The sequence below is a fragment of the Chrysemys picta genome, chromosome 22 (genome assembly GCF_011386835.1).
Source record: "Chrysemys picta bellii isolate R12L10 chromosome 22, ASM1138683v2, whole genome shotgun sequence".
NCBI lineage: Eukaryota > Metazoa > Chordata > Testudines > Emydidae > Chrysemys > Chrysemys picta.
In genome coordinates, this window is record NC_088812.1 from 175,194 (window position 1) to 200,174 (window position 24,981).

The following is a 24,981-nucleotide window of genomic DNA, read 5'->3' on the forward strand; positions in this document are numbered from 1 at the left end:
ATGAGAGGTGTACAGCTCTTACCGGTGATGCTTTTGTGGTGATGTGCACGTGTCACGTTCTTCCTGTTTACAGAGCTTTTAGCCTCTGCAGGATATCCCACAGTGCCTAGGTGACCACTCTGGTCACCAGCTCTGCTGCTTTGTCGCCAAGTAAACAGACATCCACCCCTCCCCCTGTAAAACCCCGGGAACTTTGAAACTCCCCTTCCAGTTTTCTTGGCAAATGCTCACTTCTCATCTGGCCAGATGACACTGCCTGCTCCACGGAGCAAACGTTCCCCTGCCTGGAGCAATGCTGAGCTACCGGCGCTGACCAGTGTTTGGGGAGAGGAGTTGGACCCAGGATGCCCCACAATCATCCTGCCTTCCCCCAAGGCCTATCATCAAAATGGAGAGAGCTGCACTGTGGGATAGCTCAGGCTGCTCCTCTCATCAGGGATGGAAGTGCTGCACATGTAAACACTCTCTGATGCCTGTGGAAGTAAGCGAGTACCCAAACCAGCGCTTTTCTTTCACCAGTTCACTATCGCTGTTGAAACTGACAGCGCAAAAACTCTGCAAGTGTAGACATAGACAGTCTCTAAAGCAGTTGGTTCCTCTGGTGGAATCTCTACAGAGGACAGTCTGTAACACCCCTGATTTTGGAGGGATCAGAGTCCAGCACTCGAATGAAATGAAGGTGACCATGAGATGAGGCCTTTGGGGGTGGGAGTGGAGAGAACTCCCCCCACATTAATTTCTGTTAGCTGTGTCCATCCATACAGTGAGCAAAAACACAGTGCCAAGAGTGCAGATCTGAGCAACTTGTCCCTTCTAGTGCCAGACCAGTGCCTCCAGAAGTGGAGGTGCTGGGAAAATGACTTTGCAGCCTAGATCAAGCTAGTAAAAGACTCAGATTACAGTTCCTGGGTGGATCAAGTCCCCTGCTTGGCAGATGTGTGTGGCTTGGTAAGGCCCGCCTAGGGGAGGGCACAAAGAAGGATGGGCTCTTTTCAGAGAGCTCTTGCAAAGTTGCCTCTCAGGAGTCAGTGTTTCAGAGGTGCCTGTGACAGACTTTGGAGGTATAGCATTTGTCTTAAACTTTTCTATTGGCACGGGCCTCCTTCTTGCTTGGAGGAGCCTCTCTCTGACTTCCAGGGATGAGGTCGTCCATCTCCTTGCTGAATAGCAGCTCTGTGCTGGGGAGACCAATGCTGTGCTGGGGAGACCAATGCTAACTGTCAGATCTGGATGCAGTGGCTGTGCTTTCAGGTAAGGACGTTATTCTTTGGAGTAAAACACTGTAGTGACTACATTTAAAAAAAAAAATCGGCTTTTTGAATTTCTGACAACATAAGTTGGTATTGCGGTGGGCTGTGTTCAAACAGCTGGACTGGAGCATGTGTGAGGAGAATACTAGTTCTGTACTAGCTCCATTGTTCAGGTTTGATCTGTATTGATTGTGATGATTAGTTGGAGCAGAATTTCAGCTATTCGTTGTTGCTCATTTCCATACTACATTGTGCACCAAATGCCTTCCCAGACCTGAAGGAGAGAGGCAGCACCTTCCAGTGTTACTGAACATTAAGAAATGAAAAGCCAGGATGTGTAGGCATTTTTATTTTCTGTTAAAAGAATGATTCTGAACTTGCTGTGAACCTGTCCGAGAGTAAAGCAGGAAGTGTGTCTAGGGATAGCAGCTCAGGTGAGGAATTCCTATGTGATGCAAGGAAGTGAGGCACACTGTGCACGTTAACAGGAAGAGCTCCCAGTGGCATCCCACAAGACTGTGGGTATGGAGTGAGAATTTCTCTTCCGCAGCATTGCCTGCAAGGTCAGTTACTAGCAATGGTTGATGAAAGGGGGGGAACCGCATAACGAGTTCTAGATGATGTGATGGGGGAAGAGGGTTTGGGGATAAACAATGGCCGGCTGCAGCTGTTTTTACCAAATAAGTGACCGCCGGTGAACACCAAGCTTTGCAAGGCTCTGTCTGGAAAGGGAATGGCCATGCACTCAACAACAGAAACCAGCATCTCCTTTGTGCATCATAGCACTGGCCTGATTGTCCATTTTCTTGCTGCTGGGTTCCTTTTGTTTAGTCTGTTTTGTATAATGGTGGTTTGTGGTGATCTCCGCCCTTGATGCCGCGTTCCAAGGTCGGTTTCCTAATTGCAAAGCTGCGCCTGAGATGTCAGGGAAGCTCCTAGGAACATAAGCAATTATTTGTCAGCACCTGGACCCCACCCTGGTCACTGGTTTGCCCAGGTTTAGCCTGTAACTTCTTTACGTTTCAGGGGGAGTTGGCAATGCTCTCTGAAACCTTCCATGTTCTCTAGCTGGGTGTTTGTCTAAAGCCATGTTTAAGACCCTGTCATTTAGGCGAATGCTGATGAACTGGTTTTCCAGTCTTGGATACTACACATTCAGACTGTCCCTCTTTTCTACTTACTCAGCTGGGTAAAGAGGAACTGGGGCTTTGCTCACTTGGAGAGATGTTCTCAGTGAAGGGGAAGTGGAGACAAACAGATACAATTTCAGTGCCTCTGGAAAGACCCTTTGCAATAACCCAGGGAACCATGAACGCATGCAGTGTGCATAGCAAAGTTTATTGGGCCTGTCAAATAGTTGCTGAAGAGACAAGCAGAGCAAGGTAATATCTTTTATTGGAGACCAGCTTTCTCACCTACACAAGTTGGTCCTATAAAAGGTATTATCTCACCCAGCTTGTCTCTCCAATAGCCTGGGTCCAGAGTAGTCAATAGGCGGACCGCAGGCCAAATCCGGACTACCAGACACTTTTGAACAGACCCTGAAATATTTTTATTTGCTTATTATTATTGATTAATATTATTTTTATTATTATTTTCTCTAGAGTCTGGACCTTGTCAAAAAGTAGACAACCCCTGTCTGGGACCAACAGTGCTACAAGAGCACTGCTTATAAATGGTTGCTGAAGTCTTAATCCTCTGAACAAAATATGATTGGTCTCCATTATCTGGTGGAAATTCAAGACAACATTATCTCAATATGCTTTTTGTCTCTCAGGCTTGAAAAAGACTGAAACTGGATGCCACATGGATTAACACACATGTGTGGTATTATTATTTTCAGTATCCTTCTGATAGAATTAATCTGCGCTGGGTGTATGAGTTGGTGTGTTCAGTGAATACTGCTTAGAGGCCAGTATATATCTATTTGTCTTGCACTCATAATAGTATCTAAGCACCTATGTTGTTCCTTATGGGGGGAAAAATAAGGATAGATTGAAACCATTTCACAGCAAAATGTCGATTGAATCAAATGCATGTGAAACCTGCTTCCCGTGCAAACAGCTGGTTGATGAATAAAGTGCTATGTGCATGGCTGACACCCTTTTATCCCCCTGCCCCAGGGCACTGGTGCCAGGAGACTGACCCTCTGCAGAGAAGGATATTGTTATTTCTTCTGCTAAAGTTTCCCCCTTTGTTTTGGCTGGTTTACGGTTTTGCAAATGGCTGAGGAGGGAGATGCTTACAGGCCCGGCCTTGCTGGTGTGTGAAGTAACATGTGTGAGCCCCTAACCAATTCCATTCCCTAGGAGACTCCTCCTCTCCCCCCCTCCCCCCGTGCTCCCCCAGGGAGCTCTCTAGCTGTCTGTTATCCCCAGTGGTTTTCTCTGTCTAGCCCTAATCTTTCTTCCTTTTCTTCCTATCTTTCCTTCCTCTTGCTGATCAAACCTTCAGTTGTCTTAAGGTTTCCCCTGCCCTTGAAGATCATAATGGGCTCTCACCCCCAACTGAGTTGTGATTGGACCAGATGCTTCCCTGGAGCATCTGCATGGTGGTGTGTATGGTCTGCATACACCTCAGCTTCTGGGTGCCGGCTCTGAAGGGAGAAGCATGGGCTTGTGGTTACAGCATTGCACGGGCCTGTGGTTACAGCATTGCACAGGCTTGTGGTTATGCCATTTGTGACTTTCCCACAGGCCACACCACTGCTCCTTGCCTCAGTTTCCCCATCTGTAAAAATGGGGATGATGATACTCCCCTACCTCTCTGGGGTGTGGTAAGTTACATTCACCAATGCTTGTGCTGCACCAAGACTCTCTGGGAGTCGGAGCCATGTGTACAAGGGCATGTCTTCACTAGGAACGTTAAAGTGCTGCTGCGGTAGTACTTTAATGTGGCTGTGTAGCCGGGGCACCGGCGCTGAGAGAGAAAAACCACCTCCACGAGGGGAGCAGCTACCAGTGCTGGGAGCACGGCTCCCAGCGCGGCAGCACTGTCTACGCTCCACCTTACAGTGCTGAAATTTGCAGCACTCGGGGTTTCACACCCCTGAGCGAGAAAGTTGCAGCGCTGTAAAGTGGCAGTCTAGACAAGACCTAAGTGGACAGATCAAGAGACTGTCTTTAGCTGAGCTTTTGAATCTGGCTGCTTCTGTGTTGTGTTTGTGCTTTCAAATTCCAGGCCAGTCCATTCTGCATGTTTGCACAATTAGCAGAGTGTGTGGGGAGAGGCGGGTGGGGCACAGGTGATAACCAGGTTGGACTGGCTATAGTAACCTCATTACCGGGTTACCAACAATATTGTGAGCAGAGCAAATTCTGCTGTCCTATACGGGTAGACTCTGAAACATCCGGGAAAAGGAGGCAGTGTTGTTTACTGGAGTGGGATACCGTGAATGAGGACTCCTGGGTTCTGCTCTCAGCCTCGGGTAGTAGCCTCATTAAAGGAAATGACTCATGTAAGGGAACTGCAAGTCAGGACTCATGGGTGTTCTGTTCCCTTCTCCGTCAGGCTTGCTGTGTGGTTTTAAGTGAGCCATTTTACCTCTGTGTTTCCATTACCCTCATCTGCAAAATGGGGATACCAATAGCCCGAGAGAGCAATGAGGGTTAGTGAGTTCATGTCTATGAAGCCCGACCTTAGAAGCTTGAGATGGAAGGTGCTAGAGAAGGAAAAGTAAATGCAAAATTTGGGGCAGATGTTAATGGCCTCTCTGGCTCTGAGCCGAGCTTCCCTCCACCCTTCCCTTCTCTGCAGGCAGCGCTGCCTCCCAATTTTCAAGCTTTCTCAAATGCAGCCACCAGGGGCTTTTCTTGCGGCCACAGCCTCCTGGGCTGTGATTTTGGGGATCGGGGAGGGGGGGGAGGTAGTAGAGCCCCCTCCCCCTCCCTGTTGCTCCTGGATGCACCGTCCTGATGTTGGTTGCTGGGGCCAGCAGCAGGGTTGGGCCCTGCCCCCCTCTGGAGTCACCTGGGGCACAGCGCTGTAGGAGCAGGCAGCCAGTGAGTTCCCCACCTTCTCTGGGGTGGTGGGGCTCAGGCTTTGGGCTTCAGCCCTGGGGTGGTGGGGCAGCAAGCTCTGGCTGCGGGGCTTTGGGCTCCTGCCCTGGGCTCCGGCTGTGCAGTGGCAGGCCCCAGGCTCCGGACGGACACACGGCTTCAGGCTCTGTCCTTGGACATCATCCTCCGGCCGCAGGGCTTCGGGCTCTGGCCACAGAACTTCAGGTGCCAGTCCCCCCCTGTCTCCCCCAGCTCCCCACCGCCTTCCCAACACTCCGTCTAGGACTTAATTTGTCCCCTGGCTTGCCAGGGCTGATTAGGTCTGCTGTGAAAAGTGATATTTGTTTTTGTTAATATCACTTTTCACAACAGATTTACTATCTAGCAATAAATAAATTACAATGATTTGGACACGTACATGTGCATATTTATTTGTTTTTCCTAAAGCTAATTAAGTATTTTAGGAAAAAGTGTGGGAGCACTCTGAGGCCACCAAACATTTTTTCCTGAGAACCCCTGTGTTAGAGAACCAAGATGCTGGGAAGTTTTTGTGTGTAATAGTCAGGGTTCGCCTGATCTCACTTGCTTGTTTATGGGGCTGTTATTTCATAGTCCTTTAATGAGGTTAGAATTCTTAATTAACTCCTCATTATCCCGATCTCAAGCCACACAGCAGGGGAAACTCATGCAGGCAGGTGCCAGGGGAGAGCTTCTGAATAGCTGCAAAACACAAACACTGGTTTCTCCAATGCAAACGTTTTGTGCCACTCAGCGTGGGATGTTGGCTGCAGAAGGAAATGATGATGGGGCTTGAAATTACATTAGGTGCCAGGCACCTTCATCTTGTTCAGCTTCTCCCATGCAAACTGCAACTCAGATACTGCATATGGCTAAAGAGCAGCAAGTAATGAGGGGGGACGGGGACACGAAAAGGCTTAGGCCAAGGCAAAAGTGGTTGTTTCACATTTGTTTTGGAAAATAATGGAGGAGAGGCAGGGAGGCTGCTCTGGATCGCTGTAGCTGCAGAGGAGAAGACTCTTGTACCCACTGTGGTGAGGGAGAGCAGAAGCCAGCCCTATGTAAGGAAGGGTAACAGGTGGAGGAGGGGAGTAAGAAAAGGCAGTGGTTCTCAACCAGGGGTATGTGTACCTCTGGGGGTACGCAAAGGTCTTCCAGGGGTACATCAACTCCTCTAGATATTTGCCTAGTTTTACAACAGGCAACGTAAAAATCCTAGCGAAGTCAGTACAAACTAAAATTTCACACAGACAATGACTCGTTTATACTGCTCTGTGTACCATACACTGAAATGTAAGTAAAATATTTCTATTCCAGTTGATTTATTTTATAATATGGTAAGCATGAGAAAATAAGCAGTCTTTCAGTAATAGTGTGCTGTGCCACTTGTATTTTTATGTCTGATTTTGTAAGCATGTAGTTTTTAAATGAGGTGAAACTTGTGGTACGCAAGACAAATCAGCCTTCTGAAAGGCGTAGAGGAGTCTGGAAAGGTTGAGAACCACTGAGCTGGAGGGATTTAAAATCAAGGCTTGGATATGGGTAGTTGGAACCATTCTGAGCAGGAGATGAAGTTCTAGACTTCCCATTGTCACTTGGCCTCAGTCCCTACGTGCAGGAGTCACTTTCTGGTGCTGAGGGATTAGGGGGTGCTCTACTGGAGGTACGATGCACAATTACACGTCTGATGGCATTTGGGAAATCCAGTGCAAGCATAGCTGCTGACTCTTCCCTGCAGCTGTATTGACTGTGCTATCGAAGGAAAGGTCAAGCCCTGCTTAGCTGAGGAGACAAACATCCCGAGGAGTAAATCTTCTCTTCCAGAGAAGACGTCTAGACCCATTTCTGTGTTGATAGTTGTTTGAGTCAGCGCTCTAATGCCGCATGACATTGATTGGGATAATTCCCTAAAATGTTTAGTGTTTTTTCCAAATAAATTAGCTTCCATTTTTAAAGTCTGACTTTGCATCTGCTCTGGGTACCTGATCCCCATTGACTTCACCCAGATTGCTGATTTGGGCTTCCGCAGGGCAATCGAGAAGCGTAGTTTAAAATCTGAAAGAGGTACGTGCTTCAGTGTGTAGGATTTATCACCTTGGAGACCATAGTCCAGCTAGTCCCATATCCTGCTTCCACCAGCAAGCGTGTACCTGATGCTTCAAGGAAAGGTGAACAGCCTTTCCCAGCACTAGAGTGCAGCTGAAGCCTCTCAGTCTTTCCAGGGACCTCAGCATGGGTGTGGGGAGGAGAGTCGCTCCCTGACCCAGGCAGGGGATTAGTTCATACCCTGGAGTATGAGATTCAATTGCCTTTGTACCAATGTCTTCCCAAGGTATTAGTGCCAATGAAGTTATCCAGCCCCCTGATATATTTTGCTGACCTCCTGCAGCGGTTTAGCGTCTTTGGCCAGGCTCTGTGTTAAAGACCAGACTCTCAGTACTCATCTGCCCCTTGGCAGACTAGTCTTGCAGTGCCCACCCCTCTAGAAGGATTAGTAAGACCTGGGAAAAGAGTGCAGTTCAGGACCAGCCGGGAGTTACCATCAGGCATTGAGCAACAAAATAAGCTCAACCAATTTAAGAGCTGGGCACTCACCAAGCCAGGAGCCGCGGTGCTGCAGGGTGGGTGACAGCTGCAGGGAATCAAAGGTTTTGTCAGATTTTTGCTTGATGTTTGACTGATAAATGTCTGTGTTATGTGCTTTATTTTCAGTTTTTGAAGTAGAGCAGCTGGAGTAACAATAACAATTACAGTTCTGTCTCCCACACATAGCTGCTTGGTCGGGAAGCAGATATTCCTGAGGAGGAATCCCTTATCAGATCGGGGCAAATCTCTGAGGCCTGATCTGTTTCCGGAGTTGTGCTGCATCCTCAGCATAATTTTCCTGGAGTCGGTTGTACTCCACGGGCCCCTGCAGCCCAGCGTCTTGTGCAGCTACTTACAGAAGTGCAGCGTCAGTCACCCAATTTGTGTTCACCTTGCACTGCAGTGAATGACTGCACGAGGCAAAGGTGAATCAGGCACCTGGTTTACGGGACATGGGGGAAGGGCTGTTATGTCAGCAGCTCAGATGGCTTCCGGTTCTTGTTCACCCTATTTTACTTTAATTAGACTCATGTCTGTAGCAGATGGTGAGGTTTGTCCTACCTACGCTTTTTCCTGTTTTGTATCTTAGGGTAGCTCTACCCGAGAAACACTACAGTGACACAGCTGTGCTGCTGCCGTGGAGACACTGACTACAGCAGCGGTTCTTTCATCGCTGTGTCTATCCACCTCTCCGAGAGCAGTGACTAGATCAATGGAAGAATTCTCCTGTCGACTTAGCTGTGTCTGCACCAGGGGTTCAGTCAACCTAACCATGGCGCTGCAAAAGTTTCCCCAACTGAGTGCTATGTGACGTGTAGACCAGGCCGTGGAGTATTAGCTCAGTGCATCTCTCAGGGGCTATAAACGGGCTGCTTTGTGTGCCAGTGGTTGAACTAACATGACTCTCTCCTGCCCTCAGGGACTGTAAAGATGAGGCACTGCTACTACAACGAGAGTGTGGGGTTTTTCTACAACAACAGCCGGAAGGAGCTGACCTCCTACTGGAGGACCAAGGATGTTTTGGTTGTTGTCCTGGGCCTGACAGTCAGCGTCATCGTGCTCCTGACCAACCTGCTGGTCATCAGCGCCATCATTATCAACCGGCGCTTCCACTACCCCATCTACTACCTGCTGGGGAACCTGGCGGCAGCGGACCTCTTCGCGGGCATTGCCTACATGTTCCTCATGTTCCACACGGGGCCCAGGACAGCAGGGCTCTCTCTCCAGACCTGGTTCATCCGGCAGAGCCTCCTGGACACCAGCCTGACTGCCTCGGTGGTGAACCTGCTGGCCATCGCAGTGGAGAGGCACCAGACTATCTTCACCATGCAGCTGCACAGCTCCATGTCCAACCAGCGGGTGGTGATCCTGATCATCTGCATTTGGGTCACAGCCCTGCTGCTGGGCCTCATCCCGTCCTATGGCTGGCACTGCCTGTGTGACCTGGGCAACTGCTCCAGGATGGCGCCCCTCTACAGCAGGAGCTACTTGACCTTTTGGGCCCTCTCCAACCTGGTCATCTTCCTGATCATGGTGGTCGTCTACACTCACATCTTTGTCTATGTCAAGAGGAAGATGACGAGCATGTCCAAGCACACTAGCTTCCACCCCCGCTACAAGGAGACCATGATCAATCTCATCAAAACCGTCATCATCATTCTCAGTAAGTTGCTTCCCAATCTGCATGGTGCCATGGGGCTCCTTCCCTTGTCTGCCCAGGTGTTGGGGAGTGAGAGAGGGAAGGAGGTATCCAGTACAGCTGAGATGGGGGGAGGTGGTTGTGAGCCACCCTCCTGCTCCCCTGGGGTTCCTGGGGAATGGTTTGGCCTCTGGTGTAACTTAGAACAGCCTCAGGACTGCTCTAACCTACATGCAACTGCAGTGGCTCCCACTGGGGTTTTGGGGAACACTGAGGTGCCAGTACACTATGGCTGTCTCCCCTTTTCCTGACTCTCTCCCAGTGCCTCCATCACACCCTGGGGGCTGCAAGGAGGGCACACAGATCCAGATATGCCATACATATGCCAGCGGGAGATTCCTTCAGGCTGGAAGAGTCCTCAGACCTGCTGGCCTAAGGGGCAGTGGAGGGGCTAAGAATCCAGCCCGCTGCCCTGTAAAAAGAGGGCTGTTGTTTTTAATTTGTGTCCTAAATGTGTTTTAGTGGCACAGCCAGTATTATGTAGAAGAGTTGATCACCAGCTGTCTATCGCAACTGTCTGTCTCAAAAGACTGGTGTCAGTGCCAAAGCAGTTCTGTTACTGTGTGTCCTGCTGCAGCATCACAAGTGACTAAGGAAGTCCGGTTCACAAGTGACAGTCCTTGCCACAAATAGTGCAGGTGTAAAGCACAGGGTCAGAGGATGGAGCTTGGGCACTACGAGTGCTTGAGACCTGTTGCACTTTCATCTTTGCTCTCTTTGCTTTCCTCTCTCTCCACCATCTCTCTTCAGCCTCTTTGACTCCAGGGTAGCCTGTTCCCTGCTGCATCTTCCCAGCTTGGGATGTTGATTTTGAAGGGTTTCAAGTCCCTCTTGCAAATGTCCATGAACCTGAGCCTAGGTTGGCCCAGTGGCCTTGGAGCATCTGCAGATCCTTCATACAGGAGATCATCTGGAATGTGTCAATCATCCATCCGGTGAAGCTGTCCAGAGTAGTGATTAGACTTGGCAATTTTGGCATCAGGAACTTTGGTTTCTCACTTGATATTTAGAATATGGTGAAGACAGAGGGTGTGAAAGGTATTTAGCCTTCTCTCACACTTGCTGTGGGTGGTCCAGGTCTCACCCTCATGCTTGAAACGCATGTCCGGTAGATATGTATCTGGGTGCTCAGTGTTAGTTTTCTGTTATCTCCCACACATTCAGTCAGTTGGCTGAAATGTGGTAGCTGCCTTTCCAATTCGAGAATTCAGCTCCTTATCTAGAGTTGAGTTATCAGATACTAGTTGATCCTACTAGATAGCAGAACTTATGCATCACTTCTAGCATGGTGTTAGGTATTGAAACTTCTGGGGCGATCAACATACCTTGTTCCATAATCATTGGACTAACCATCAGTCTAAACAAAATAAATCCATTACAAGCTCTACCTACGCTATAGCATCTGAATGCTTTCCAGAATCACCACACACAGCATAAAATCCATCACGTGGCCCACCTTCCTCCTGACAGCCACATGGAGAAATGATGATTTATTTCTTCTTCCTTTCACTCCTTGCCTCACCCTGTCTGTCCCTTTCCTTCTACCTTTCCTTTCTTTGCAGTTGTTGAGAGAAGGCCAAGCTAAAGGGGTGAGTTTGGCATCTTCCCCGGCTTCTAATTGGAGCACCTCTGAGGTACTTAGGAGGGGACTGCAACCCTGAGATTCTCTTTTCTCCATTCTCTGTGAACATGGCCAGCAGCTGTGGCTCTTCAAAGAGCCGGAGGTTGTGGGAGAAGATGATGTGATGTTCTGTCAGAGAGCAAATGCTGAGCTTTGGCCAGCGCAGACCGGGAATGTGAGCAGTGTATTAACATCACACCCTGTGTCTGTCTGTCTGGGGGTGGGGGGCACTTTGGCAGACACATGCTCTGTTCGAAGTGTTCTGCTCTCCTAAGGGGGGGGAGTTGACTATGGACGCCAGTGGAGTTGGGAGCAGCTGTAGTGGTGTGGAAGCTTCTAGAGAAACAGTCCTCCGTCTCTCCTGCCACAGGCACCGACTTTCAGCTTTCCCTGGGTGAACTCCAGCCCCGCTCAGCCTTGAGGCCCCGCCCTCACTCTGCTGCTTCCCCTAAGGCCCCATCCACACCCCGCCTTTTCCTGCCTCCACTCCGCCCCTTCCCACGAGGCTCCACCCCCACTCCGCTTCTCCCTCCCATTCCTCCCCCTCCCCCCAACGCCTTCTGCCTGCCGCCAAACAGCTGATCAGCGGCGGGCAAAAGGTGCTGGAGGGGGAGGAGTTGGTCGGTGTGTGGCTGCTGTAGGGCGCTGAGCACTCACTCTTCTTTTCCCCCCGGAGCACCCATGGACTCAGCGCCTACGTCTCCTGCAATAAAAGGGGATAAGGATGATGAAATCAGGTTTCACTCTGGTATTTTCAAATGGGCCAGGGGAGGTTTGTGCCCCACTATGGTCCAAAGTCTTGGATTTGGGCATGTAACTCCCATAGGGTCTTTGACCCTCCTGGCCTCGGTCCTGCCTGAGGTTTTTACTGAAACTGCCCTGAGAATTATATCATTGCAGAGACTCTGAAACACCAGGTACTGTCTGCTCTGCAGAAACATTAAAGCCGCCAGGCGGTGCGCACTGTGAGAGCCCGTGGGCCAAACTCCCTGCTGGTATAAAATGCTGAAGCTCCATCGAATGCAGCAGACGTCTGGCAAAGTACACCAAGAGAATCTGGCCCAAGGTTTGTCCCAGTCTCCTTGGCCAGTGTTGTGCATTGCGGCTGCTGCCCTGCACCCCAGAGGCAGCTGCATGTTAGTGTTTCTGAGTGTATATAGTCTCTAAGGGTAGGTCTACACTTACCTCCGGGTCCGGCGGCAGGCAATCGATCTTCTGGGATCGATCCCGGAAGTGCTCGCCGTCGACGCCAGTACTCCAGCTCGGCGAAAGGAGTACGCGGCATCGACGGGAGAGCCTGCCCGCCGCGTCTGGACCCGCGGTAAGTTTGAACTAAGGTACTTCGAGTTCAGTTACGTTATTAACGTAGCTGAATTTGTGTACCTTAGTTCGAAGTGGGGGGTTAGTGTGGACCAGGCCCAAAGGTCATTAGGGAGTTTGGGTTGGAAGGTGCAGTCTATCAGCATTGCAATCCCAGGGCTTCCCTGCAGCGTGCGCAGCTGTTGCAGGCCAAGACCTTGGTGCAGAGGGCCTGGCAACTGCAGGGCCAACGCTGGGAAATTTTCTGATTTTTATTACTTGCTGTCAGGGGTGGCTCTATGCTTTTTGCTGCCCCAAGCACGGCAGGCAGGCGGCTTTCGGCGGCGCGTCTGCAGGCGGTCCGCTGGTCACGCGGATTCGGCGGCATGCCTGAGGGAGGTCCACCAGTGCCGTGCCATCGGCGTCCCCGCCGCCAAATTGCCGCTGAAGCCGCAGGACCGGCGGACGTCCTGCAGGCGCGCTGCCTGCCGCCCTTACAGTGACCGGCAGCCCGCCCCCCGCGGCTTCCCGCCCCAGGCACGCGCTTGTTGCGCTGGTGCCTGGAGCCGCCCCTGCTTGCTGTCCCATCCTTCATGATCCAAAGTGCTTCATGAAAATGAAATAAATAAACATGTTAAGTGCCTATGCTAGGGTGACCAGATGTCCCGATTTTATAGGGACAGTCCTGATATTTGGGGCTTTGTCTCATTTTTTCACACTTGCTGTCTGGTCACCCTAGCCTCTGCATCCCAGCTCACATCTGAGCGTGTGGTCATGCTCGCAGCTTGCAGATCTCTCCTGATAAGTGCAGAATTTGCTCAGTCAGGGAAACCTTCAAGCTGCAAACAAAGAAGCTACTGCCTGCAAACTCCTGCTTGCAGAGCTGGGAGGGGGAGGGGGGAAGCAGGAATCTGAGTTGTGTGGTTCCTTGGTGTCTCTCTGCTGGAGGAGAATTAGCGCTGGCATCCTGTTGCAACTTGCTAATGCAGTGCTACAGTTTGTGTCTTTTCCTGCCTTAGCTGCATCCCTCCACCCCCCACCCCATGTTCTGCTGCCAGCAGCATACCCATGACTTGTCCAGTAATCAATCAGATGCTGTAGACAAGTTCAGCAGGGCAGGAACACATTTTGTTTTATTTATTTTGCACAGTCAGGAACAGGGCAAATTATTTCCCACCCCCCTAGAACAGTAGCTAACTCCACCCTGGGTGGATGTTACTGGGGCTGGGTCTACACTACCCGCCTGAATCGGCGGGTAGAAATCGACCTCTCGGGGATCGATTTATCGCATCCCAATCGACGCTCTTACTCCACCAGCGGAGGTGGGAGTAAGCGCCGTCGACTGGAAGCCGCAGAGGTTGATTTTGCCGCCGTCCCTACAGCGGGGTAAGTCGGCTGCGATACGTCGAATCTGCGTATCTTAAATCGACCCCCCCCCCCCCCCGTAGTGTAGATGTAGCCTGGGTCTGGCTCATTTCAGTGTGACTTCGAGGCATCGTGCTGGGAAGGAGGAAGGATTTCTGGCTGCTGGCAGGGGTGCTTACCTGGGTATCTAAGGTGGTGGTGGGGAAATCCAGACCTGACCCATCTTTCTGCTGCTAGGATCCCCTTTCCAGCCTTTCCTTGCTCCTTGAACTGGAAACCAGCGGGGGAGAGCAAGGTGAGCTTGGAGGGAGTGGCCTGTGGGGGCTGTATGGAGGCAGACGAGAGGAATTGCCCAAAGCCCTTGGAATCTCTGCAGTAAAACCCTGGCTTCTGCCATCACCATGGGACTGACATCAGGGAGGAAATGGCAGAGCTTCACCCTGACAGCTGAGCAAGTGGGGGAGGGGGAGACCTTTTTTTACTACTCAAAGCTGAAAAATACCCATTAATGATAGGGCTCAGCAGGATACCGCCAGAGCTGCTAATGCAGAGACTTTCTGCTCTGTGAAAACCCTGGGATAATTTCCATCCCCTTAGCCCGGCTCCACAGCCTTCTGCAAACTTGGACTGTGCAGAGAGACATATTTTGCCCTTTACTCATTGGAGGGTGTGGTGGCTGGTAGGTGTGCTAACAGGGAGGAAGGGTTAGAGACCTTCAGGGGCAGCAAGCGTGTGACTGCTGTGTGAGGCTGTGTCTCAGAATTGTGTAGGCCACAGATGTTAAAAATAGGGTGCAAAGGTCTTAGGATGAAACCACGCAGAAGGGGGCGGGGGGAACTGGAGGAGACAGGGAAGATGCAGCATATGGGTAGGAAAGGCCCAGTCTTGCTGCCCTTGACATCAACAGCAGAATTTCTCCTGAGTCCCGGCCCCTGACCCTGAGCGAACTGCAGAGCAGATTCACCGCTGACCAGACTCCCGTCTGTGCTCAAATTGAGCCCAAGGGAAGGCTGGGCTGCGGGAGACATTATCCCTCAGTCCAGACAACGTGGACGAAAGCCATGCCCTAATGGGGCCGCTGCAGATAACAGCCTCTGTGGAGTCCGTGCAGTCGGAGCCCTTTGGGGATTTCAGCGGAGTCAGAATGGGGTCAAAGCTGTTTTCGTGGCTCTGACAGTGAGACAGCCCATTCTTGTTTAGGCTTGTGGGCGCGTGTGTGAATGATGCATGGTCCCTTGGGTGCCCTAGAAGTCTCGGCCATGGCCTGAGCGCAAGGATGGAGCGGGTGGACGGTGTGAGGCACTCGCATGGGCCAGGGCAAGGTGATGGGAGGAGGGTTCCTTGACCTTCCATTGCCCGATCCTGTCCCGTGTGCCTCTCTGTTCTTCCAAAGACAGACCTGCGACTGCATGCGAGCAGATCCCAGCAGCTGCAGACGGCACCAGGGAGTTAAACCAGGCCATATTGTCTGCTGCTGTAACTCTGACTCTACTCGAGTTGCAGCAACGGAGACTTGGCTCAATAATTAACCCCCCGTGCTTGCTCTGTAAAATTTGGGGAACAGCAAGACTGAGACAGCTTATTGCTCAATAAAGGAAGCCAAAAGCATCTGGTTAATGTCAGTGTTCAGGAGTTCTGTGTGGTGAAAGGGTGTGTGTGATGATGATGATGAAGAGGGAAAGCTTCTGAAATGGATAATCTTCAGGGAAAAGTCAATATGGGGTATGTGAAAGATGCTTTCGGGTTGGAAAAGTGTTTCGTTTTGTATTTGACAAACCCACTCATTCACCTTGCTCCATCACTTACCCATAGTGATGGCAAATATGGACTTTCCTAAAGCTCATGGGTTTCTGTCTTCTAGATGACATTTAAGGGCTTGGATTACCAATAGCTACCCAGAAGAGCTCCCCGTGTGAACACTTTTATTCCAGAACAAGTGTCTCATGCAAGCTCTTATCCCAGAACAGAGGTAGGGAATTAAATTCACACGCTACCTTTTGCTGAAATACCTTTCCTGTGTGTATGAGCCCCTAGACAGAGCTTTTGTAACTGGGGAATGAGAGCGAGATCACAGGACAGGGCCCAACAGCCTCAAAAGAGGTTGTCAGCGGGCCACTATGGGGAATCAGATTTTTCCAAAGAACTTAGCTCCCATTTAGGCACCAAAACATGGGTGCGGGTGTTCAGACAGGAGAGGCCAGTGCAGCACACCTTTGAGAGTCCAGCCCCTTTGTTTGGGTGCTGAAGGGCAATAGAGCTCTTCAGAGAACTTGGCCCCTGTTGTGGGCACTAAGCCCTGGAGAATCTGGCCCAGCGTGCATGGGCTGGAGACAGGCTCTCACAAGCTGGGGGCATCGGCCCCTTCCTTAGTGATGCAGTGATGTGCATACTTCTCCAAAGGCTACTATTCAGCTGAGTGCAGAATTTCTTTTTGTCCCCCATCCTCCCTCTGAAATTAGGACCAAAGCAATGACCCTGCAAGGAAGTTTATTGGAGTTGCAGAGAAACCCAGCCTTGCCCAGAAAGCAGCTGCTGCTGCCCTGACCCCCCACCAGTGCTGCCTTTTCCCCTGTTTCTTTTAATCAAAAGTTTCGGAGTCAGTCTCTCATTTTGCAGCACCCTCCGTGGTCGTTTTTCTTCCTAGCAGGCGATTTCCAGTAAAGGGTGTAGTTGAAAAGCTCCAAGGAGCATTGTTCCTTCTGTTCGACCCTTCTCCAGGAGACAGGTCAGGATACACCCCCGGTGGAACAAGAATGCTAGCGGGGGAGTGCGTGGTTTACGGCAGCCTCAGAACTAAAAACACGACTGCAAATAGCAGGGGGTTCAGAATGCACAATAATCACCCTAGAAATTCCTTCCCTCTCCCTCTCCCCCCTCTGCCTCATTCATCGACAGAATGGCCATCCTTTGTCCTTCGAAATCCTTCTGCTAAAGGATTTCCCAAACAGTAGTTTGCAGTGGTGTAGCCATGTTGGTCCCAGGATATTAGAGAGACAAGGTGGGTGAAGTAATATCTTTTATTGGACCAACTTCTGTTGGTGAAAGAGAGAAGCTTTCGAGTGACATGGATCTCTTCAGAAGAGCTTTAGAAGGAATACAGGAATTGCCAGGAACAGGCAGACCTAGGCGCCCAGCCAGTCCTGTCTTCCATCTTTGACTATGGCAAGATGCAAGAAGCCCCGCAGAAGGAAGTGATGGGATAACCTACCCCCAGGGGAAGTTATTGACTCCTTATAGCCAGAGGATCGGGCTCATGTCCTAAAGCAGGAGAGTTTAGATCGCTTCCAAAATGCTTGGTTATTTATTTAACCCTCCCTATAATAATTATGGATATCCTTGTTATGCCTATTAATGGCCAACCCTTTTTTTGAATCCTGCTGAGCTCTTGTCTTCAATGAAACTTCGTAGCAATGAGTTCCACTATATTATTGTGTGTGGAAAAAGTATATACTTTTCTTAGTTTTGAATTTGCCACCATTCAGTTTTCCTGAATATCCCCCAGTCCTTGTGTTATGAGACAGGATGAATAGACATTCCTGAGTTACTGTCCCTATGTGTACAGAATGTGTCTATGATTTGAGTCCCCAAACAAATGTCTTTGTTCCCAGTCTGATCAAATTACAGGAATAAAGGGAAATGACCCTTAAGAACAAAAGAACGGCCATACTGGGTCAGATCAATGGTCCATCTAGCCCAGTATCCTGTCTTCTGACAGAGGCTGGTGCCAGGTGCCCCAGAGGGAATGAACAAACTAGGGCACTTTGAGTGATCCATCCCTGTCGTCCAGTCCCAGTTTCTGGCATTGGAGGTTTAGGGACCCCCGGAGTATGGGGCTGTCTTGGGTAATAGCCATTGACGGACCTGTCCTCCATGAATTTATCTCATCTGGTTTTGAACCCAGTTATACTTTTGATCTTCACACATTCTCACTGGCAAGAAGTTTCACAGGTTGACTGTGTTGTGTGAAGTACTTCCTTTAGTTTATTTTAAAATCTGCTGCCTATTTATTTCATTGGGTGACTCCTAGTTCTTTGTTAGGTGAATGGGTAAATACTTCCTTATTCACTTTCTCCAAATCATTCATGATTTTATGGACCTCTATCATATCTCCCCTTAATTATCTCTTTTCTAAGCTAAAGTTTGTTTTTGAAATCTCTCCTCATATGGAAGCTGTTCCATACCTCTAATCATTGTAGTTTTCCTTCTCTGCTTCTTTTCCAAATCACATGTGTCTTTTTGAAAGGATGCGACCAGAACTGCACGCAGTACTCAAGGTGTGGGCATATCACATCCTCTCTTCTCTTAGGGAAACAATGCCAAGCTTTTCAATCTCTCTCTTCAGAACAGAATTTTTCCAGGCCTTTGATCATGCTCCTCACCCTTCTCTGAACCCCCTCTAATTCTGCAACGTCACTTTTTTAGATAGGGTGTCCAGTACTGCACCCAGGATTCCAGATGATGAACCATTAATTTATATAACTGTGTTTGGAATATTTTCCAGATTATTACTTAATCATCCTATTTTGTTTGTTTGGTTCATTGAAGCTGCATATTTGAGCAGAGGTCTTCATTGAGCTGCACACAATGATGCCCAGGTCTTTTCTCAGAGTTGACAAAGTTACTGTAGAAACCTGTAAGGTATATAAATAGTTCTGTTATTTCCTCCCATGCACATTTATTTGCTTTTGTCAACTTAGCATTAATTAACTGCGTTTAGTAACCCGCTCTCCTTCCTATGGTGGGTAAGTCAGTTTTATTAACTTCGTCATATAGATAGCAAAACTGAGATAAAAGCAGTGAATGGAGCTAGCTGAAAATTTTCCATCTAAAATGACTTTTTGACAGAAAATGTCTTTTTTGCAGAAACAGACATTTCTGCCAGAAATAGCCTGCTATAGTTAACCACCTGTTTCAGGTTTTCCTGTGAAAACCAAACATTTGAATATATCTTTTTAATTTAATTTTCTTTGGTTTGTTGGGGGGAGGAGCATTTCCTGACCAGGTGTGGAGGCAGGTGACTCACCCAAGGCCCTGACCCCCCAGCAAGTCAGAGGCAGGAGTCCTGGTGCCTCACTTTACTCTTACGGCTTTTCTTCTTTTCCCAGGTGCCTTCGTTATCTGCTGGACTCCAGGGCAGGTGCTGCTCCTGCTGGACGGCCTGGCCTGTGAGAGCTGCAATGTGCTGGCGATGGAGAAGTATGTCCTCTTGCTGGCAGAGATCAATTCGCTCATCAACGCCATTGTCTACTCCTATCGGGACAATGAGATGCGCAGCACCTTCCGGAAGATCCTCTGCTTTATCTGCTACAGGAATCCCAAATACTCTCCTGCCTCGGTCAAGTCCAATGTCACGAAACGCAGGATTCTCTCGCAGAACGGCCATTCTATCATGGACTCCTCGCTGTAGGAGCCTAGCTCAGGGTTCATTCACGCTGCTCCATAGCAACCACCCGAGAGCAGAGACCAGGGGTGACCTGTTTGTCAAGCAGAAGAACGTTTAAAAAAAACAAAACTTGTTCGAAAGCATAAATGTTTGAATAAAGAGTGGCGTCAGCAGAATGGGGCGAAAAGTTGTTAAGGCAGTGCCGAGCAGTGCCTTGCTTGGCACAGACAGACTTTGAGTTACATACCCACTATTAAAGAGGTGCTGTTTTTAACAGCACTGTTGATTTAATCTAGTAGCCTCCAAAAGGCTTGCTCCACGTTAACCAAGACGCTTGTACGAGTATTTCTACACGAGATACGTATTGTCTTAGTTCTTCAGTATTACTACCTACAGGAATGGTCATTCCAGTGCTGTGGTATTCCAGGGCCAGAGCCCAAAGTCCTTTTGCTTAATCTGTCCTTACTTATTGAAATCAGCAAGAACTTTGCTTGAGACTTTTGCCTGAGAGACTTCTGACCCACAGATTTTGAAAATCCTGTTCTCTTTAAGGTGTCTCTAGGGAAGATCCAGTTTATGTGAATTCCTTTATGAGAAGCAGTTTGCTGCTTTGGTGACGTGTCTGTTACTGAATTTCCAAGTATTGTGGGCTTTTCCAGAATGTCTGAGGAACACATACCACTTTCCTGAGCTGGAGAGTTAAGCTGCAGCTAAAAGCTCCAATAGCATTGTTGTTCTGTTAAGTGTACTACACAGTACTTTATGGTCTTGACTGCAAATTCATTGCCTATTCATGAAGATACAGTGAGTCATGTTCCCATGAAACTAACCCTTTCTACTCACTAAGAGCCCTTCGATAGCTTTGTGTTGGAGTCTGAGGCAATCAGCACTTTCCCCTAGATTTTAACGTGCAATTTGTAGCTTAACCCTCAATTGTTCAAATAGCATGTAAACACCATCATTTCAAATGTGGTCTTAAAGGCAAACCAAGACCTCTCTTTGTCTCCGCACAGCACAGAAACAAGAAGCATTTCTCACCATCAATATGCTTAGAGCCAAATTCTCTGCTGGAATAACTCCATTGATTTCAGTGGATTTATGGCACCAGAGTATTCGGCTCTTGACATGTATGTGAACACTGCGATGATCTAAGTTGTGATTGTCATTTTGGTGCCCCCTTCTGGAGGAAGACATTTTGCTATAGAGAGAATATTTGTGACACTGGCTGTGTGGGAGACTAAACAATTCTCCGAACTTCTTCCATGTCATTAACAAAACTTTAGGGTGAGATTTGCAAAAGCACTCAGCATTGGCCTGAGTCTGCTCCCTTGACTCCAGTGGGAGCAGAGGTAGACCAACACCCGTAACCTTTAACACAAAATATTTAATTTTTTAAAAAGTAAAGAGCCTGATCCTGTCAGGTGCTGAGCTCCCTCAACTCCCACTGACATCAGCACATCTCAGGATCGGGTCCAGTGTTGTTTGGGGGATTGCTGAGCCAATATGGAAGCCAATGGAAATTTGCTGTCTCTTCTCTCATGTCCAATGTTACAATCATAGTTACTTCTGTTTAGCTAATGACTGTCACCAGCTGTGGCTCAGAAATCCAGATAGAACTAAGAAACAGCTTTCAAACATGTTGCATAGCTTAGTCATGCTGGGAGAGAGATGTTACCTTTTCAACTTCCGGCTGAGAGAAAATGGGCAGTGCTTTGCTTGACTGGGAGAGAATTTTTGTATCTAAATATTTTCCACCAAAAAGAAAAGAGATTAACCCTGTGGAACAGCTGCAGTTGCACCCTGGGCTTTATGGGCTAAATTCTCTGCTGGTGCAGATTAGCACATCTCCATTGAAGTCAATGGCCAATTTCCACTAGCAATGAGGTGGGTCCTATATTTGTAGACTCCTGGGGATTTGTCACTGGTGGTCTGCTGGGCCCAGTACAAACCTAACAGTTTTTCTACAGCTTCTGCAAAAAGTCTTGAAGCACCAAGGCAATAAAAGTTCCTTTGTCTGAAAAGCAAAGCAAAATTAAATTAGAAATATTTGTCCAGGCTTCCTCTTTTATTAAAAGGGAAAAATAATTAAAAGTGTACATTAGTTGTGGTGTTTAGCTAGGGATTGGTACTAAAATTATTTCCAGGGGGAAAACACAGTGACTGTGCTGCATGCTGGTTATGAATGAATCTTTGTAGTGGATGAAATGACATGCAGCCCTTCAAGAACTGCAGTTGGCTTTTATGCCCAATTGGGCCTTTAATAAGTTGTGCACATTCCTCCCAGAGAACTCGGCTAACTAGCCTGACCTCAACCAGTCTGCTGGGCTGCAGCTGTTGCACTGTTACAGAGAGCAATAAAGTCCACTCTTACAAGTGGTTTCCTGCAGGTGTCTCAGTAGAGGAAGGGAAGCTAATAATAATAATATTTTTTCTTTATTTGACATTTTACTGCCACCATATAGAAGCTCATCTTTGTTTTTCTGTATTTTTTTACTAGTTTATTTAAAACTAGCCTGAAAGCCGAACCTGTGTTAGCAGTGACGGATTGTTGTACGTGAGTTCTGGTTGATTCGAATGGCTTGTGCCAGCCAGACACTCCCCTCTGAATGCCCTGCCTTGGAGCTTGTCGGTACTTTATCTGTAACAATAGAGTTGGAGGGTTGAGTAATGACTAGGCAAAAATTCAGCCTGTGATTTATTCTTCCTCTTCAGAATGCACCTTCCCCACCCAATCAAAACCGTATATATAAAGAGAGAGACATGGCCCAAATCTCCTATGGAAACAAGCCTCTGAATGACAGCTGTCACTCATTCTGAATGGAAAGAGAGTGGTTTGAGTCTTTAATGAGGTTTCTCTTCCTGAGTGACTTAACCCTTAGAAATCTAGCTGATTTTCAAGTAGATCTAATAGATATGGGAGAGGGACAATGAGAATCATGGAAGCAAGAGTGGAAAATGTCAGATGAAACTTGAAAGGAAAGGGAGAGTCAGTGAGACAGGATTGGCAGATGCAGACACAAACCACCTAGCAATTGAAATAAATGGTGTGTATGGAATCCACACGATCCAAAGGGGACCTGAGGCTGTTCAATACTCTGTACGAGAAATTCACTTTCCAGGAAACACAAAGCCTTAACTAAATGCATGGGGACAGGAATTACCCTTTTATGTTACATTTCCCATTCTTCTTTCTGTGTGTCTAAGGACATACTTTGCAGAGCAGGTTGTGATGTTCTCTACTAAAATGTTAGCTTCCTAGAGGCAACTTACCAACTCCAGAAATAACTTTCTCATAGCACATGAATGAGATGCTGTTTGAGAGGCACATTGTACCTGTGCTGTTCATTTCACCTCCGCTGTCTTAGCTCAGTGCTCAAGACAAAGAAGGCAATATTGACAGCAAAGCTAGCATCCCTCGCTCTCTTCATCTCAAGAAGAAAAATAATGGATTTCTAATGTCGCAGTATGAACCTCCCTTTGAAGTTTCATCATCTACTTTTTCAAACTTCTAATGAGAGAATCTTCCTGCAGCCTGAAACCGGCCAGCATTGTATTATTCTAGATGTCAGAGGTGCATGTGGCCATTAGGTGGAAGGAAGGAATAGACACCTAAGAGCTATTTTTAAGGGATCAGATACGGGATATGTGAGAACACACAGCTTGATCAAAGCTAGGCCACGTGGTTCCAGGAATGAAGGGTCGTGCCTTGCTGGTGAGCTGGAATTCCTTAAGCAATTTACTGCCTAAAGCCTCCTTTCAGAACTGCCCTTGTATGACTGACATCGATGGTGTGGTGCAACTTTTGTTTGTTGGAACAAAAACTGAAAGAAGGGGGAGAGATGAGGAATTGTTTAAGGGAAAATTATTTGTGAAGATCCCAAAGGCTCACCCATCCTTCTGCAACTCAATGACTTGGGTGATGGCTGGATAGTAAAACAGCTGTAGTGTTGTGAGCAGGGCCAACTGAAAGGGAGAACCCTAGGAGGCCAAACTCTGCAAGACACCTCTGCTTCTCTAAGAGGGTAGCAAGTATGTTCCGTTCTCGCCTGTTGTTGCTCAGTATCAAGCAGCTGGGAGCAATAGAAGTCTAGTGTTATTTTTAACAAGTCGAGAACACCTGGGCTAGGCGGAGGGCAGTTGTCTAAGGCTAGCAAGGAGACAGCCAGGGCTTAGAGGATTATGGGGTCAGTAAAGCAATGGCTCAAAAACCTTTTTCTTTCTTTGTGTCTTGGGACATGTTTTAATGTAGTTGCAAAGCCTGGCTTCTTTCTGCCACGGAAAGTGCATGCCTAACAGAGGTAATTCAGGAAAGAAAAATCACATTGACAGTACATCAGGTCTTTCCTGCAGTATTTCTCTGTGTGAGAAGCTTTCCATTGTGCCCTGTAAATCATACACACAGGCAATATTTGTTTTGGCTGATATAAACATACATACGTGCTAGTCACAGACATCAGTTGAGTTTCCTGAATACAGGTTGCTCAGGGAATCACAATTAGTCATTTGACGGTTGCTCTTGTGCACAGCATATGGGTGTGAATGCTACATAGGGAGCAGAAGTGACAAGGATCATCCAGGGCTCACCTTGCTTGTATGCAGTCCACGCTACAGCTCAAGAGCCCAACTCCAAGGGAGCTTTTGCACAGACCCCCTTTGCAGCCAGATTTGGATCTGGGCACCTTGAAACTGTGGTGGGAGGGAAGGTTAATGAGATAAATTCAGTTGAGATAGTAGCAGAAACCTTAAATCAGGGCCAAAATTTTCTAACTTGCAAGCCTAAAGTTAGCTACTGAGCTGGTGGATAAGTGGTCTCGTTTTCAGATGGGCTTAGCCCATGCAGCTCCCCTTGGTGCCTGACTTTAGGCATGCAAAGATTGGCCCAAGATCATAGCTGCTCTGCATGAACAGTAAGCTCCTGATTCCCATTTCCAGTAAGGCCCCTCTGCAGTGCCAGAGGGATCCTGGTATAAATAAAGTGATCCTATGAGGCACTGCTTGTAAGAGGGGTGGCCTTGGCCTAGCTCCCGGCACTTTTTTGCAGTTTGCGGAGTCCCTGGCTGCACTGTAATTGTAACTGTTAGTAAAGAAATCTTATGGGAATGTCTCCATTGCTGTATCTTGGATGATTGTTCTAATACTACCTGCCATAAGCCAACCTGCAACTACTGAGAGTTAGGAGGAGCTTTCCAGTGGGCAGTTGATCTCATAACAGCCACAGCAGGGTCGCTGGTGCCTTCACCAGCCACCATTTGAGATGGGGCTCGCTGGGTGCCTGCTCTGAACTGGGCTGGCTGTTCTTGTGTTTCTGCATTCCTAGAACCCCACAGAGACTGTGTCACTGGGCTGATTGTGAAAGGAGAACCACCAGCTACGTTTGAAGTGTCAGAGCTGTGGTTTTTTAAAGCGCTCAGATACCAAGCTTATGGGTGTAGTACAAAATGATAGGCAGAGTCAATGCTGCTGTGGGTCTGTCCATGACTATCCCCAAGTGATTCAATAACCGACAGTGCAATGGGAAGGTGGAGACTTCGCACTTGAGAATTGCGTGTTATGTCCTTTGAAAAACAGCCTTGTGAATAAACTGGTAATTCCCATATTCTATGTGCTGACCTCTTGTCCAGAGATGGTTTTGAAAGCCCTTGATCCTCCTTTCAGGCCACAGTGCAAACTTTCAACCATGGAAGTTTTAATTGGATGCTCTAGTTCTACATTTGCCTTGAGTCATGGAGTTCCATCTTTCTTTTTTTAAATCAAATTTTTAT

The 24,981-nt window shown here is 48.3% G+C and overlaps 1 protein-coding gene across 11 annotated transcripts in view; it reads left to right on the forward strand.

Annotated features, from left to right (window-relative positions):
- LPAR2 (lysophosphatidic acid receptor 2) overlaps positions 1-21,313 on the forward strand; it is a 40,006-nt gene extending 18,693 nt beyond the window's left edge. For 6 of the 11 annotated variants that reach the window (XM_065575743.1, XM_065575740.1, XM_065575736.1 and 3 more), the window contains 2 exons: positions 8,772-9,515; positions 18,942-21,313. In XM_065575743.1, coding sequence (XP_065431815.1) covers positions 8,783-9,515; positions 18,942-19,243 — 1,035 coding nt within the window. In that variant the 5' untranslated portion in view covers positions 8,772-8,782 and the 3' untranslated portion in view covers positions 19,244-21,313. Of the gene's footprint in view, positions 1-973; positions 1,252-1,704; positions 1,814-2,854; positions 3,078-8,441; positions 9,516-18,941 lie in introns of those variants that run through there. The other 5 variants (XM_042843694.2, XM_065575737.1, XM_065575738.1 and 2 more) reach the window with 5 other exon arrangements.
- The last annotated feature ends 3,668 nt before the right edge of the window (positions 21,314-24,981 follow it).